Source organism: Odocoileus virginianus, chromosome 22 (genome assembly GCF_023699985.2).
Source record: "Odocoileus virginianus isolate 20LAN1187 ecotype Illinois chromosome 22, Ovbor_1.2, whole genome shotgun sequence".
Classification (NCBI taxonomy): domain Eukaryota; kingdom Metazoa; phylum Chordata; class Mammalia; order Artiodactyla; family Cervidae; genus Odocoileus; species Odocoileus virginianus.
Window position 1 is genome coordinate 49271612 of NC_069695.1, and position 18123 is coordinate 49289734.

An 18123-nucleotide genomic window follows, 5' to 3' on the forward strand; every position below is an offset into this window, starting at 1 on the left:
GAATAATGAGACAATGAAGCCAGCTTGAAAGGACCAAGATAAAACAAAAGACTGATATTATTACCCACGCCACAAGGAAAACCTTGAGTCTCACCATATCTATAGCAAAAAGACTGCTGTCATCCCACAGATGTGCTGAAATCGCTTCACCAATAAGCACCACAACTTCTGCGAGCAACTCCAGAACTCGTATTATCATCTGTCTACTACCTGGAAATACAAACAGGAGACAGAACGAAAAAAAGTTAACTTCCAGGTAAAGCTGAATAGCATACTGCTCAATCCTCTGGTTAGCTAATGCCCCCAAATTCCTATTTCTCTTCTTATTTTTTGATATCTTTAGAACTGTTAAAAGAGAGATGACTAGGGAAGCCACAGTATACAGTCACTATTAGGCTTCTGTTTCAATCATAACACTATTTAGCTACAAAAAAATCAAATGTGCTCCTAAGTAGGAAAGATAGCCAGGAAGAGAATAACAATGTAACTACAAGCACTGTGAGACAGAGTACAATAAGTTTTCAATTCAGAGACCATCCACCTTACATGTAACATGTGACAAGGCACAGGTCAGCTGAGAAGATATGGTCTAATAAATTCCCCACTTAGGACTAGGTTCAAGCCTTGTCATGAATCAGTTTCCCACACAGGAGTTTGGGAAACCTACACTCACCTTAAAGTCTAAAAACATTCCAGAAGAAAGGGTGCTGTCAACCCACCTGGGCAGCCTCCTTCTCCAGAGACAGAATAACAAAGGAATTCCACCAACTGTAACTCTTGATGAGGTGAGCATTCAATCAAGACTTTCCTGCCCCACATTACAAAGGTCAATTTCTAATGAATGAGAGTAAAACAAACTACTGGATCATGAGGGTCCAGATTAATTGCTTCACTAGAACAGCCGGAGCAAATTCTCTTAGAAATCTCTCATGACATTGAACAATTACGAATTAAGCAATAATGTGCCTTTACCAAAGGGCAAGAGAACATTTAGAAAATTTTATGTGCCATGATACAGCTTTATAATTATCAATCTGACTTTCTACAGCAAATTAAGAAAAGGTTAAATGCAAAACCACTAAATCTAAAACTGTTCTCCTCAGTACACCATGCAGACAAACATATACACTTGATGCTGAAGAAGTTCAGATCTTCCTTCATGTCACTTTACTAGTACATGAATTAATCTGTTCTCCTCACTCCCGGAAGCAGAGTTCTCCAATCAGTAAGAAGTTAAGGTATACTGTTCTCAGAATAAAAACTGTTAATGTTCCCAAATATACACTTACCTCCTGCCTCTTCCGCATCACTTCCAGGCAAGCAAAAAATAGCCACAGAACTTACAGAACCATTAGCATGGGATACCTTTATCACTCGGCCAGTATAAACCAAACAAAGCAAAATGTATCTTGTGTTTATATTTTGACAAGTTTATCAATTACTTAAAATGTATATACTTAGAGAATACAAATACAAAGGAGATTGCAAATGTTCCTTTACCTGTAATGCAATGTGCTAAGTGCATGGATTTTGGTCTCAGAACTGAAGTTCAAGTCTCTGCTCTTCGCTGACTTTGGGTGAGTTTCTAGAGCACTCTAAACCTCAGCTGCTTGTAAAACAGGGAGAAGAGCAGTAACTACCACTGAGGGGTGGACCGAACAGGCTAGTGTGAGGAGCACGTGGGCGAATGTGCACCAGACCCTGACCAGCAGCTGAGCACAGCAGGGCCTCGAAGCGTGGTAACCTCGCTGACCACGGGACTACCCTGGACATTGGCCACGCTGCTCTTTCTCCAGGAAGATCACAGCCACCTCCCAGAGTTCACTGCAGGACATCTGTGCAAACTTACCCAGCACAGTGGTGAGGAAATGTCATACCAGAAGGTTTGGGTTTTATGAATTCTGCTTTGTTTCTTAAGAGGACAGTATTACTGCAAAAGTACAGTCCAGTGTTGGGACTGTTTTGGTTTTTAACATGCCCCCATCACTCAAGCTCCCCTCATAGCTCAGTTGGTAAAGAATTCACCTGCAATGCAGGAGACCCCAGTTCGATTCCTGAGTCGGGAAGATCTGCTGAAGAAGGGATTGGCTACCCACTCCAGTATTCTTGGGCTTCCCTTGTGGCTCAGCTGGTAAAGAATTCACCTGCAATTCAGGAGACCTGGGTTCGATCCCTGGGTTGGGAAGATTCCCTGGAGGAGAGCATGGCAACCCACTTCAGTATTCTTGCCTGGAGAATTCCATGGACTGTATAGCCCGTGGGGTCACAAAGAGTCAGAAGCAACCAAGTGACTTTCACTTTCACTTATCACTCAAGTCAAAACTGAGTGAGAAGACTGAACAACTGGAAGCAACTCAAAAAATCTCTAAAGAGCAAAAGCCAAGGAGCTTTTTCCTCTGGTCTATTCAGTCCACCTTCTCTAACTCACTCCAGTGTGTTTTGTTTTTCATTGCTTACCTTTAAATAGCCACACACAAGTGGACATCTGTGCCATAAAAGGCCAGAAGTCAAAGGGGATACTCTATCTGAACAGCGCTCCATGACATCCACGTTTAACTGAGAGACAATAAAGACCTTACTAAGTCCTCAGTAACGTGAATTTACTAAGTAAATACAGATTTTCAAAGATGGTAAGACAGAAGGTGAAAAAGAGAAAAATGAGAGTCCCAGAAAACAGACAGGAACAAACACGAAGTGCACAGAAGGAGCTCTGGCTCCAAGGAGCACCGACCTGTTCTCGGCAGAGGCGCGGTGGCCTCCAGGAGGCAGAGGCAGAGCTGGGGCAGGCTCAGCTGCAGCAGCTGCAGCTCCAGCGCGTCCTCGGCCAGCTCCGGCAGGTCCACGGGCGAGGGGGCAGAGACCCGCGAGCTGACGTGCGCGTGGCTGCTGCTCCCGCTGTGAAGTAAGCAAGGACAATCACGACCCTGGGCTGGGGAAACCGCCCGCAGACAGACTACTGCATGGCTGCTGTCTGGCATATGAAGAAGCTGCATACTCGGCTCGAACATATTGTTCCACGGAACAACTGTGGTCAGATTGGTAGAAACCTTGACAAGTTTATGAGATTAAATTCCATAAAGATGGCTCAAAATTGTAAGCAAACCAAGAATGCATTTATATTTTGTTCTTCAAATTGATATTCTCCAAACATGTCAACAATCCTGTAGCAGTAATAGACGTAAGCACTGAAAACCCATCCATCTCTAAAGGAACGCAAACAGATTCATAGCAAAGTTCTTCCATAACTTCTAAAGGCAAAAACTAAATAGTTCATATGGCTCTCTAGACTTTCTGTGATTTTCACCAAATGTTCTAAGTAAGCCAATGTTAGCAACTGAAGAATGCAAGAAAATGCCAGAAAAACATGATGAGAAATGGATTACTTTATTTAGTACAGTCAACATCGTATGATTTTGAAAATGTACCCAAAATGGAACACCCCATCTTTCTTAGCTTTTTTTATTAAAAAAAATTTTTTTAGCTTGGCTATAAAGGGTGGGGTGGGGATCAGAGTGCCATAGAAAAGGCATGAACGTCATGTTTACAAAGCACCCCAAAATGTTGACTTTTGATGTTACCCACAGCTGAACTGAATCACAGAGATGTGCTGACGCTACTGAACACGTATAATTTAATACACGTTGTCATCCCTTCAATTCAAACATACCCAGCATCCCAAAATATGGAAATGAGCTGGGCTTCTCTCTAACTCTGAAAGGGCCTGGAAGGAAGTTCACTGAGGAGTGAAAACTGACAAGCACGCAGCACACTAGTTACAGCTCAGAGAACGAGCTGAGGAGGAAAACCACGCTGATTCACAGCAGCCGCCCTGCAAACAGAGGCGCACAGCTCGGAACGCGCTGCCGGCCCCTGCGTGCACGCCCCCAGCCCTGCAAACCGGGGCCCGGGGCCTGGCTCCCGGCCCTCCCTGCCTCAGGCTTTTCTATACAATGATGACAATAATCATCCCAATCATATCACAGGACTCTTGTGAGGACACCACAGGAGACAAAGCTCATGAAGCCCTTGAGGTAACACCAGGAACAAGGCAAGCGTGAGTCGGTGTTAGCCTGGAGCGGCCACACTAGCAGTGTCAGGAGAAAAGAATCAGGCCAACACACAAGTGCTGGTCTCAGGGAGCATTTAGCAGAACGAACCTAAGGAAAAGACTAAGTTTTCAAGATGCTCTTAGCCTAAGGATGAGATAACATACAAACACCGTGCCAGCTCCTTTAAGGAAACAATGTGTAAAAATCTTTCTTTATACAAACAAACAAAAAAACACCATGAGCACCATCAACTCTGCACCCTGAAGGGGACTTTGATTCTCCAATCATTCCCTTTAACAGTAAACACAACAGTAAACACCAACACATTTAAATTATAATTAAATGAAATCCAAAAGTGGGTTTAAAATGTTATCAAGATGTATCCAACATTTTAAAACTATGCTTTTCAACTAGATCACACTCCATCTGTGGCTGCCATAAACAATTCAGTGGGTCAGAATCACCATTTTCTTGATGAAATAGAAATGAACAAATAATGCAGTTCACTGTGTGACATGCAAAATCAGAGAACAGTTTTTTGAACATTTTGTTTTGGAGTACGGACACAGCGGCACACACACACACATACACAGGGTATATGTCTGCGCTCTGAGTCCTGGGTTGCAGTATAATACTTATTTCTTACTGGAGGTCATGGTCAAAAAAGTGTGAAAGCCACTGGTTAACACAAGGCCAACACCTGAGTTAACGCTTCAAAAGATAAGACAGAAGAGAAAGACGACCTCCCTCTAAACTGAAACACGCGCTCAAGCTCCCTCGGCCCCGGTCACCTGGAGGACACGGCGTCCCAGTCCTGACCATCCCCCCGGGGCCGCTGGCCCGTGCGCCCCACCACGGAGGGCCGGGGGCTGCTGCTTCCAGGAGACGGGTTCTGGGAATGCGGAGCCGCCCTGACGTCAGGACAGTAAGACAGAGAAGAGTTCTGGGACACGGCATCTGGGGGAGAAAAGAATAAAATTACTCCCTGGTAGAGACAAACGACTGACTATGAGCTCTTTGTCATTAAAAAAAAAAAAAATGAAAATAGTAGAAATGCTTCTCTGAGGTAAAAGTGAAGGTCAACCTTTTCTGCAGAACTCCCTTAGCACATGAGGTTCATATAAAACTGACCTGATTACACAGAACCTTCTAGCCAACACCATCCACCTACAACAGCAGAGACAAATCATCTACTCTCCTGCCTAAAGCCCTCTCAGAGACCATACCTCAAACCATGTGCAAAAATTAACTCAAATTTAAACAACAACCTAAATATGAGTTAAAACCATAAAGATCTTTAACAGAAAACATAGGGGTGAATCCTCACGACCTTGGGTTTGTAACGAATTTTTAGATAAGATAGCAAAAACACAAACCACCAAAGAAAACAGATAAACTGGACTTCATCAAAACTTAAAACTTTCATGCATCAAAGGACATTATCAACAAAGTAACAACCTACAGAACGGGAGAAAATATTTGCAAATCAAACACCTGCTAAGGATTTAATATCCAGGATATATAAATAACTCCCAAAACTCATCATAAAAAAAAAAGTCAAATATCCCAACTTAAAAATGACCAAAAAACTTTGATGGACATCTCTCTAAAAATCTATCAGTGGCCAATAAGCACATGAAAAGTCACTAGAGAATCACTAGTCATTAATTAATTGTCATTGCTGCTGCTGCTGCTGCTAAGTCGCTTCAGTCGTGTCTGACTCTGTGCGACCCCATAGACAGCAGCCCACCCGGCTCCCCCGTCCCTGGGATTCTCCAGGCAAGAACACTGGAGTGGGCTGCCATTTCCTTCTCCCCTGCATGAGAGTGAAAAGTGAAAGTGAAGTCGCTCAGTCGTGTCCGACTCTTCATGACCCCATGGACTGCGGCCCACCAGGCTCCTCTGCCCATGGGATTTTCCAGGCAAGAGTGCTGGAGTGGGGTGCCACTGCCTTAGGGAAATACAAATCAAAAACCACAATGAGATACCACCTCACTCCTGCTAGGATGACTATGACTAAAAAGAACAAACTGCTGGAGAGGCTGTGGGGAAACTGGAAACCTCATACGCTGCTGGCGGGCATGTGAGCCTGTACAGCTGCTGTGGGAAACTCGATGGTTCCCCAGAAAGCGAAGGGATTCCCAGGTGGCTCATCAGTAAAGAACCGCCTGCTGATGCAGGAGACAGGCTTGATCCTGGGCCGAAGATCCCCTGGAGAAGGAAATGGCTACCCACTCCAGGATGCTTGCCTAGAAAACCCCACGAACAGAGGAACATGGCTGGCTACAGTCCATAGGGTAGCAAAGACTCGGACCTGACTGAGCATGCACACACACAAAAAGATAAACAGAATTGGCACAAGACCCAGTACGTCTATTCTTGGGTATAGACCCAAAAGAACTGAAAACAAGGACTTGAACAGATATGCCAATGTTCACCAGAGCATTACTCAACAGTCAGAAGCTGGGAACAACCCCTACATCCATCCACAGATGAATGAATAAACAGAATGTGGTGTGTACATACAATGAAATATTATTCGGCCATAAAAGTAAGTAAAGTTCTGACACAGGCTGCAACATGGATGAACCTTGAAAACACTAAACTAAATGAAATAAGCCAGACAAATATTGTACAATCCCACTTAGATGAAGAACCTAGACAGAGAATAGATTAGATATTACCGGGGCTGCAGAGAAGGGGAAAGGGAGATTCTGCTATGCTTACAGAGTCTCCATTTAGGGTGATGAAAAAGGCCGGGAAACACATGATGGTGATGAGGGCACAACAGCATAAATGCAATTAATGCACCGAACTGCACGTTTATAATGGCGTATTTTATGCTATGTGTATTTTACCGCAATTTTTAAAAGGAATTAGGTAAAATAAAGACATTTACAGAGAGAGGAACAATAACGACTCTCCAAGAGCTTCTCACTTCACTTCAAAGAAAATACAAAGTCATACCAACAGCTGCAAGTCCCAGTACCCACTGCCCCAGGCCACCTCCCAGACCGTCCGCCTTCCCCTCCTGCACCCCCACCCGGTTAACCGCACTCACTCACTCCAGCCTGACTTCTGCTCCTCAGGCAGCTCGCCCTCATGCCTGACGCCTGTGGCCTCCCTGAATTCTCCTCCTGCAGCCCTTCAAGTGGAGGTTCCTGCTCACTGCCAGGCCATCTCCTCTGGGAGGCCCTCCCTGACCATCCCATCCAGGTGACCCGTCTCCTGGGTCGCGCTCTGTCACAGCACCCTTCCTATCCCCTTCGGGCACTTCCTACCTCAACACTCCTGTGTTTGCGGCGTGTGCCAGCCTTCCACAGCATAAGCTCAGACAGGCGGGGGCCTCCCCTGCCCTGTTCAGTGGTTCGCCCCCTGGAGCTGTGGTCCCTAACCTTTGTGGCACCAGGAGCTGGTTTTGTGGGAGACAGTTTTTCCAGGGACGGGAGGCCACAGGTGGATGGATGGTTTCGGGATGATTCAAGCACATTACATGTACTATGTGCTTCACTTCTAATGTACTGCTGCCACTTATCTGACAAGAGGTACCAGTCCACCACCCAGAGCTTGAGGACCCCTGCCCGCAAGCACCGGTTGGCACAGAATAGGTGATAAACATTTATTTAATAGATGAATAAGTCCTCTGATTTATCCACTACTTTAACCAACCAAACTGCATTTAACTCTTTCTCTGGTGAAATATGGGGTACCCGCAAGTTCTCAAGAAAGTTACTGGGGAAACTCCATGTCCCCTGAGGTCCATAATAATGCTAATATAAAGCGTAAGTATTCAAGTAGCACAGGATCAGTGATGCTCTCAACAAAACAGAGCGTAACTCTGAAGCATGACGGTCACTGTTATCAAACATTCGACTTTCAGTGCACACTGCGTGAGGACACAGAAACCCTGAACTGAAGTGCGGCTGTGGCAAGGCCAGCCCAGAACTCCTGCTGGCCGTTAGGTGGTGCTCTTTCCCTGAGAAGTCTGGCACTGCTATCAAAGCAATAGAAAACATGGCCTACACAAGTTGCATTAAAATAGTTTCCATAAAATACAGACAGGCATTTTTCAAACCGAACAATTTCTTAACACAATGCATAACCTGCTAAAATGCCCAAAGCCCAACGTGATCAGCTGGACTTACAATCCCAGTCCTTAGTTCCTGTCACCACTGCACGCATGGAGAAAAACACAGCCGTCCCATGCCAAAAAAGAGGATGAGGGGACTTCCCTGGTGGTCCAGGAATCGCCTGGCGATGCAGCGGATGTGGGTTCCCTCCCTGGTCGGGTAATTAAGATCCCACATGCCGGGGCAAAACCAAGCTAGTATGTCGCAAGTACTAAGCCCTCGAGCCAAGACAGAGTCCATGCGCTGTGACAAAAGATCCCAAGGTCCCCACATGAGGCAGGAAGACCCCGCGTGCTACAACTACAACCAGACACAGCCAAACAAACAAATAAAAAAAAAAGTTAAGGAGTTCATTCTGTTTAAAGAAAAAAAAGAGGATGGACTCATGAGTGCTTCTGTCATTAACACGCTGTTTTCAAAGATTATGATTTGATAAACGCTCAGGAATGGGGCGTTTCTGCTGTGAAAATGTACACACACAGTAAGCCTGATGGGAGTTCTTGGAAGAATCTACAAATACCGCCAGTGCACAAGGAATAAACAAACAGAAATACCTTGTTTATTAGAGAAAAAACTTGGATCTCTGTGGAAATTGAGTCTGTTTCTTAAATACGTGCACAGCTGCTGCAAGCAGGACACTGACTGTAAGGCCAGACGATGTTTTCCATCTCCTCCAAAGGCCAGTTTCAACAGAGATAAAAGGCTCTGAAATGAAGAGTGATGAAAACGATCAACGGAACAAAGTGCTCGACTTCAAAGAAGGATGTGGAGCTTATGCAAGGTTAAATGAACAATCGAAGGAATCACGATAAGGTGCCAAATATTTATAAGAGAGAAGCAGCAGAAACAGGTAAAAATGACTTAGCGTAAGGCTGGAAGATGGGTCGAAGATCAAATTTAAGGGGAACAGTCAGTGTTTCTCATATCTGAACTGTTAGTTGAGTACCTATCCCAAAGAACACAGGAAACAGTCCCCACTCAAGACACTGCTACAGAGTATTTTTTTTAAAGTACAGCAAGCCTTCTTCCTGTCAAACAGCTAAATCACTTGGCACACTCTGAGGATTCGCAGCTGTTCCTCTGCCGCCACTCGGAGCTGGGGCAGCGTGTATCACAGCTGCCGCTCAGCGGCACCCACCTCGGCCTGGTGACGGCGGAGCAAGGCTGCCGGGCCTGAACGGACGCTGTGGGCAGGCTGCAGCCCAGCGCAGGCTCCAGCGCCTCTGCTGCAGACGCGTGCGGCAGCCTGCAGCACCGAGACAGCCACACCGCGCACCTCTGCCGTTCCCACGGCAGCCGGCACCGCGCGTCAGAACCCACACGCTCAGAGCGATGCGAGTCTTACTGATCAGACTGGTGCCCCACGTCTGTTCTCCCCTTCAAGTGATTCACCAATGGTAAGGTCAAGGGGGTCAAACTGGACTGAGCGTGTCAAATGAGACCACCTCCTATCAGGAGGATGACCTCTGTCCAAGCAAGCTGAAGAGTAACGGGTCTGAAAAGCCAGATGGTTCATCATCTGAACACGAGGGTGTAAGTTTCCCCCCCAAGGACGCCTACTTTGTACAATGTGTTTCACTGCAAAAACTCCCCTACTTCGAAATCTAAAACAACTACAGAGGAAACGCACCTGAACAATGTTTGGCCTTTGAAGGAATATCTCAGCAGGAAAATCTTGCATGATAACATCTTGCAACAGTTCACAGGTGTTCCAGATTACAGTGTGGTTACTACTTCTTAAAGAGCTGCAAAATATACAAAATACAGTATTTATTTTTAAAAAGCGTATACCCATACCAGATTCTAAGGAACCAGGCAGCATAATGACCCTATCAGAACCCTTCAGGGCTCGGCTGACACGTCGTCCCCTGGGAAACGTTCCCAGCTCTCCCCCCTAACCCATGAGCTAGCCTGGGGGAGGTGTTCTTTCACGTGCCCAGAATCTGTGCTGCGGCTGCCGCCTGTCGACTCCACAGACCCCTGGACCCTCAAGAGCAGGGACGTCACAGTGCCCACCCCTGTATGCCCAGAGACCACCACAGCGCCATGAAATGAGATCAGTGAAATCTGCTAAATGAATCAGGATGTAAGACAGAGGAAATCGTAATAGAGAAATAAATTCTAGGTATTAGATTCCTTAACTCCTCTTCCCTACTTTGGGGGAATCAAGCTGGTACTCCTCTCTTGTCCCATGGACACGAGACCCCTCAGCTTCATGAACCCCTCAACTTCTCTGACAGCACTTGCCTCCCCAGCACAATGGCGGTTGTTCACCTCTCACCCCAAGAAACCAAACCCGCTCTCAGTTCAGCTCGTCCACCATTCACCACCCACACGCGCCCCCTAGAGACCTCATCTCCTCCTCAGCAACCAACTCAGAACTGACAGATCAATGCCATCCCCACCTCAATCCCAGCTGCATGCAACCTCTTCAGCATGTTGTTCCAAGAGAATTCACTGCCAGTCTAGAAGGGCCATCATCGGAAGTCACTTAATAGCATCCCCCTATTTGGCCCGAACTCTAGAAGTTGGTCCTTATTTTTCAGACTCTCACCAAAACAAGGCAGACAACGCGTTTGGTGTGGCATTCACTGAAATGAAGTTTTAGCAAAAAGTGAAACTAGACTTTAAAACACTCTCCAAACTTCTAGATATCATCTATTTTGAGAAGTAATGACCAAATAAAATCCATTACATAAAATCAGATCAGAGGTCCCCAACCTTCTCCTAACAGAGTCCATGTTTTGAAATATATTGTCTACTATAAAGACCGCATTTTATGTTTAATTGCTCCAAGGGCCTAAGCAATGGCCAGCTAATCTGGTTGATAAGAGATGACTCTTGTCACCAAAGAGTGCACAGGATTCCAAGCACAAAAAAGAAACTTGATGTGAAGCCTGATTAAAGGCAACAGGGAATTTTCTGGCTTGCTTTTTTAAATACTGAAAATGATTCATATATTCCCTTTACTACCAACCACAGCCACTTTTAGAATCTTTTTTTTTTCTGATGAAAATGTATCGTAATAACTCTCAGACTTCATGGCTACAAATACCAGAAGCCAAAACACCTGCCATACACCGGGCACAGTACCTTTCGTTGGACGAGAGAACGTGTCTGTCAGCTGCGGTCAGGGGGAGCCAGGGGAAAGTAGAAAACTTCAAACATCTCGCAGTCGGATTTGCTGCTAACGGAAAACCAGAACATAAGGCAGCGAAGGAGGCAAGGTGGACAGATTCACAATGTCCCGAGGAACACTTTGCCTTCAAAACAAGTCCCCAAGTAAAATTACAGCACACAGTTCCCTGAAGTATGTCAAAAAGACCAGCTGCAAATTTGTGTCCTCAAAGAATAAATAACAGATCTCTTTTCACAATTAAAACAGAACTCCTATTATTTTTAGAAGAAGGGCATTAAACACAAACCAATATTGAACAACATTTATAGCATCAATTAAATTTTTTATTCTACGACGTGGGTAACCAGAACAGAGACCTTAAACAAAAAAGAAACTGGTATTTGGAGATCTCTAACTGTAGAAATTGAAAACATATAAATGTAATCATACACTGTATTTAGTAAGTCAAGCTCAAATATCATAAATAGTGTTTGATATTTTAACGGTTACTCTTTGAGGATGACTTGAAGACCATGAGGTTAAAGATCAAATATCAGTGCTCAAACAAGATTAAAAGAAATCTGAGAAACCGAATCCAATTTTATACCACCCTCCTTCAAATTACTTTTAAACAGATCTCCTAGTGTACACGTTAAGGTGGCAACACATAAGCCCTTCCAAACGACAAACAGTCTTTCTGCCACATGCTTTGAAAAGAGCATGGGATTGCTAAATTCAGGTAATGGTATTATCAAATTCCCAAACACATCACAGTTGCTTCCTTCAAAAGTGTTAACATAAAAGCAGGGTTTACCGTCTCAGGGAAAAGCAAGAGTTGGGAAGGATGTAAAGATGTGTCTAAAGAAACCACACCAGCAAATCCACAAACTACAACTCACACAAAAATGCGTCACCATCTCAATATTTCTAGATGCTTCAACAGCTTCACTCAAATACCCAACCTTCCCAGCCCTGGAGACACTCCGTTCAGATGTCTCTGGTTGTCACTGCATTAAGCCTCTCAGTCACAAACACAAAGAACTACCGTATGAAACCTAAGCTCCCAAGAAACCTAACAAAACTTTTACAGACAGGAAATGTCAAGTATTTTAACAGCTGAGCAAGTTTTCTCTTCCTGCTTATGCTGGACTCAATTTGAGAATTTCTACAAAATCTTTTCTGTAACAGAGGGCTTCCAAACTGAATGGAACTGAGTAATTGACATCCACAGAAATATTGCTGGAAACAGACTTTTCATTTCAACTTCACAGGCAATAAAATATAAAGCTCATGCTCACTTAACCGTGCCCTAACTGTGTCATCTAGTACAAAGATTTTATCCTTTTCTAAATCTCAAGGTCCTCACTGGTAAAATGGGGTCATTAAGAGTATCAATCTGGGACTCCAGGAAGATTCACTCATTCGTTACAAAAATACAGACTGAACACCTGGTACATTTCTGGCACTGCTGCCCACACCCACACCGGATGAAGTAGTTCTGGTGGCTGACATTAAGCTTACAATGAGTGAGACAAACAAGACGTAAATAAACACACAACTTAACAAATACATGTAAGAAGAAAACCAAAGACAGAGAAAAAGTGATCCTGGCTGGAGCCCTCAGGAAGGTCTCTTTGAGGAGGTGGCAAGTGAGCAGAGGCCAGACACAGGGAGCCCTGGATGAGATTCCCGGGAGGCTCTAAACCAGAACTCACCGGTCAACGGGGTGCGGGGACAGACAGAGGGAGAAACAAACGTCACTGGATGGACAGTCCTGCTGAGTGAGCTGGAGCATTCACGAGGTGACAGGACAGGGCACAGCTCAGCTCCGGACAGAGACTCCCCGCTCACCAAGCGCCAAGGACCTCGGCCACCATTACCACACCCACGCGGCGCCTCAAAGGCAGTGAGAACAATAAAGGTGGACCCTTTATTTTTTTTTAAGTTGGACCCTTTAGACTGTCCTAATCTAATTACAGGAAATAAACAGTTTGGTGCCGAAACATTTAAGTCTGACCACGATATGTCTTCAGGACAATGAGGAAAAGTACCTTATGTTTCAATTTCCCAGGTCAACAGTATCTACTTCACCAGACACTCACCTACAGGTCGTGAAGGTATTTCCATCTGCGGCAAAGTACTCTTGTCTTGCGGAAAATATCCTGTTAAGATTTCAGGTTGTTGCAGCAATTCTGAAAAGAAAACGTATGTGTTACTGGTGCATTATTGAAAGTGAAACTTGCTCTTTTCAAATATTAATGGTTTAAGTTTCTGGATCACTTTAAAAATTAGAAAAATAATGTAGTTATGTTTCTCTGCATAATCTGTCCTCCTAAATAGGAAAAAAATGTGACTGCTGAGTCAATTTCAAACTGAGGGATTTTCTTCTTTTACTGTTAATTAATTGCAATTATTTCTTAGAATGAAAACATGCACAATGTACATAAAGAATTTGCTGCTGCTGCTAAGTCACTTCAGTCGTGTCCAACTCTATGCGACCCCATAGACGGCAGCCCACCAGGCTCCTCCGCCCCTGGCATTCTCCAGGCAAGAACACTGGAGTGAGTTGCCATTTCCTTCTCCAAGGCATGAAAGTGAAAAGTGAAAGTAAAGTCGCTTAGTCGTGTCCAACTCTTAGCGACCCCACGGACTGCAGCCTACCAGGCTCCTCCGTCCATGGGATTTTCCAGGCAAGAGTACTGGAGTGGGGTGCCATTGCCTTCTAAAGAATTTGCTACAAGGTATTAATTCAAGGGCTGCTCACCTCTGCTTCTCAGCCCATCTCGCTCCTTTCACTCTACATAGTCCCCATCACTTCAATTTTCATTCATGCTTTTTAAGATAAAAGTTGCCCAAGCAAGAATCAGGCACTGCCTTTCGGTAACTCTGACGATCCCCTACCGTACGTGATTACATTCAGCACTTCAGCTGTAGTGAGACTGAGAATGAAGAAAACGCGAAAACTCAGTTTTGCAATTTTCCATTTGCAGTTCTCATGCCAGTGGTCCTCAGACTGATACAGAGAGCTACAAACTAGCCCACGACCATTCCTGTAATCCCACCTGCATGAACTAGGTTGAAAATTCATGATATAAGATTACACTTTCTTTGTTATCCCTTACAAAGAAATTCTAAAATACACTGTCAAAAATCACAATCACAGAAGAATTCAGTAAATGGCAGCTGCTATTGTTACCTCCTGCTGGAAGTGGGACGGAGGGCCACAGCAGAGACAGGAGAGCATTGGTGCAGAGAAAAGTCGAGTCTAACAGATTAAATGAGCAAAAACACGCTTTCTTATACTTCTACTTAAATTTTATACTCAAGAGTAAGAAAATCTTATACTTTTCATAAATTTCAAGAGCATTTGCTTTTCATCAAATCAATTTAAATGCTTTCCATGAGCAAGGAACTAGTGGACATCAAATAGGGGTTCTGGGCTTAATCTACGCTGGGCTCTATGCTAAGTACTGTCTCACTTAAGCCTCACAGAAATCTTGTAAGATGTTCTCGTTTATTGTATCAATTTCTGGAGGAGAAAACAAAGCCTGGGGGGACTGAGGCCCTTAGCCAAGACCACACAGCTAGTGGCAGACCTGGGACACAAATCCATATTTCCTTGACTCTGATTTTAGCAGGTACACTAAATGTGTAGCTCATTTTCATTGTATCCCATAACAAAATCATGAGCCGGGCAGATATTACCACTCTATGAAGAACACAGTCCCAAAATGAAAGTATAAAACATTTAAAACAATGCCTGGCACATAGTAAGGAGTGCTCAATGAATATTTCTTGTTATTGTTTAAAAAACAAATGGTCAAAGTAGTCTCACAAAAAGAAAGTCACTTGCATCTTTTTATGCCCTTCAACCAAAAAAGCAAAATTACACAACTGTCCTCCTCTCTATAATGTTGGTGGTGTTAGTTGCTCAGTTGTGTCCGACTCTTGGCGACCCCATAGACTGTAGCCCACCAGGCTCCTCTGTCCATGAGATTCTCCAGGCAAGAATACTGGAGTGGGTTGCCATTTCCTTCTCCAGAGGATCTTCTGATCCAGGGATTAAACCTGGGTCTCCTGCACTGCAGGCAAATTTCTTTACCATGTGACCTACAGGCAACTCCCTGTATAATGTTAGAGGAGGAGAATTATGGTCAAATTCATATGTTAACATAAGAAAAGTAAGCTGTGGGACAGGGGAGTGGGGAAAGGTTTAGAATCCCATAGACAGAGGAGCCTGGTGTCCTATAGTCCATGGGGTCACAAAGAGTCGGACACGACTGAGCACCTACCACCACCACCACCAGGGTCCCTTTCCTTAGAACTAACCATTAGAACCAATATATTAACAGAATGATTGATTGATTGACTTCATCAGATTGATTTCAGAGAGTTACCAGTTTGACTGGTCTGGTAAGATGAAGAATACATTTCAGGAACTTCTGAAGGAAGACTAAAAAGTCCATCCAGAATGCCATCAATTTCTGCCTGCAGATTCTGCTCCACATTAGGGCGAAGTTTGGATAAGAATTCGACCGCACCAAGATCAACCAAATGCTGCACTGCTGGGGATACTGGAACCAGAAAAGAAGAGTCTTCAGAAAAACTATGAACATCAAAATCTCTAGGCTTTATGTTACAGCAATTAAAACATGAAACTATTTTTGGTATATCAGATGTTCCTTTTTTAAAACATAAAACTTGCAATGATGTACATGAGACATGGATTTATACAGACATATATCAAATATTTGGTAACACTGACGAGAGAAAAGCCCAGACAATGAACACTAGAAATGCATATTACCAATTCCTACTTTTATTTATTTATTATACTGATCAATTCTCTCCACTGACACTGGCCCTATCCTTTCCTACCTCCAACCACTCACAGGATGCCAAAGTAATCAGTACCCCCTACAACTGCATGTGATTTAAAGTTTAGAATCCCTAAACTAGCACTCAGCTATTTGACCCTGACAACGAACTACTCTCAAGACAGAAAAATAACCTGAAAACCAGGTATGGGGAGAAAAAAAAAAAAAAAAACAACACTTGTCCTGTCCATCATCGTGATCTGTAACATCATCTTTCATGTGTTCTCTTTTATACAAAAGTACCTCTAATTTTTAACATGCAATAAACAAGAGACCATAAGGGGAAACAGCATGACAAATATTAACCTTCCAAGATGATGTCCAAAAAAGGGGGGACATCCCTGAACTCAGAAACCGTGTTAACTCAGGGCACATCAGAGACACACAGAAGACAAACGGAGGAACATCATATATCCTGATGAATTAAAATTCAACATCTCCAATTGTGATTTTTTTTTTAATTAATAATTTTCAACAGAAGCTCCAACGAAGCGACTACGGAACACTTGCTTATTTCGAAGGGATGCTAACCTTAACCAGTCTGCTCAGCAGACCCAGGACCTCGTCCTTCATTGGGACGGACGGGAAATTGAACCATTCCAGCAAGTGGAGAAACAGCAGCCTGTGCGGAGCCAGGTCCGCGCCGCAGACCAAGCTGTGCTCGAGCTTGCAGAGAACACTCCTGAGCGCGCGCTCCCGGATCGCGGCCAGCGGGTGACCTGTCAAAGCAAGCAGCACACGTCTGTTTCCTGACCCCGAGAGCCGCCCGCCGAGGATGCACCCCAACGCTTTCCCGATCCTCGCCGGGGGCGGGAGCGGGCTGAAGAGGCAAAGGAACAAGCCGGTTCCGTCTACACGCGCAGGCCGCGGGAGCACCCGCGACGCGAACGCCGGGGGTCCGACGTGGGTCCCCAGGGGGCTGCCCGGCAGCCAGGGGAAGCCGTCGCCGGGATGGCCAGGCCTCCGCGAACGTGGCCAGGCCATCCTCGGCAGGCGGCCGCCGCAGCTGGGCGGTCCGGGCGCGGGGGGACGCGGACAGTTACCGAGCTTCCGGATAAGCCCCGTCAGGACCATCTCGTCTCTTCTCCACTCGCTCGGCCGCCGCCAGAGAATTAAACCGCCGCGCCACTGCGTCCGGCCACAATTTCCGTCCCCCCCGAGAAACCCGGCCGCTCCGAAGGCGCGTTCCGCACCGTGTGCGCGAAGGACCCAGCGAGTGAGAGGCATACTCCGTGAACTGTCCCCGGCCTCCGCGCTGCCAGGAGAGCGTATACGGTCTCCACGGTTATCAGTATGCGGTTCTTAGACGGCGGTCTCCATCATAAGCACTGGACAGAAAGAGGGGGCAAGCGGAGAGAGAACGGGCTGTGCCGCCGTGCATCTCGGGAATTGTAGTCTTCGCGCTGCAGTGCGCCCGTCCCGGAATTCCCGGCCCGCCCCCGCGCCCGCCTGCCCGGGGTTCCAGCCTGCCCGCGGTTCCGGCCTGCCCGCGCGGGCTGCGGCGCCGCGGGTTCTGCAGAAACTCAATCCCGCCCAGCGTCCTGCCTCCGTGAGGCGCTGGCTCAGCACCCAACCAGTCTGAATTCTCACCTCCCAGAGAAGTCCATCTCCTTTACCATTTAGAATGCAGGCTCGTTTTAGGATTACCCACCCCGCCCCTCCCCTACCTGCCTCCCTCCCGTGACTAAACGACCCAAAGTCTTTAACTGTGGGATGTAACACATCCAGGTTGATGTAACCCATGAAGTCACGGTTCGGAGTAAACAAGTGGAAAAAGACGTGAGTGCGGCGGAGGGGGAGTGCGCAGGAGAGAAGGGGGCTGTACAAAGAAAAGGGATGAGGAGGGGTTTGGATTCTTTTTTGAATGCCACTGAAGTTGACTGCTGCACTTCGATCTCAATAGGAAAAAAAAAATTTAAGCAATGGCAAAAGCGATGACATCAAAAGGA

General features: G+C 45.5%; 1 protein-coding gene across 8 annotated transcripts in view; it reads right to left on the reverse strand.

Annotated features, from left to right (window-relative positions):
- Positions 1-17593, reverse strand: part of RTTN (rotatin) — a 121616-nt gene extending 104023 nt beyond the window's left edge. For 2 of the 8 annotated variants that reach the window (XM_070452949.1, XM_070452945.1), the window contains exons 1-8: positions 17218-17592; positions 13400-13489; positions 11273-11366; positions 9810-9924; positions 8734-8884; positions 4841-5006; positions 2732-2895; positions 95-210 (exon numbers count right to left, since the gene is read on the reverse strand). In XM_070452949.1, coding sequence (XP_070309050.1) covers positions 95-210; positions 2732-2895; positions 4841-5006; positions 8734-8884; positions 9810-9924; positions 11273-11366; positions 13400-13489; positions 17218-17401 — 1080 coding nt within the window. In that variant the 5' untranslated portion in view covers positions 17402-17592. Of the gene's footprint in view, positions 1-94; positions 211-2731; positions 2896-4840; positions 5007-8733; positions 8885-9809; positions 9925-11272; positions 11367-13399; positions 13490-15694; positions 15820-16705; positions 16796-17217 lie in introns of those variants that run through there. The other 6 variants (XM_070452947.1, XM_070452946.1, XM_070452950.1 and 3 more) reach the window with 6 other exon arrangements.
- Between the last annotated feature and the right edge of the window lie 530 nt (positions 17594-18123).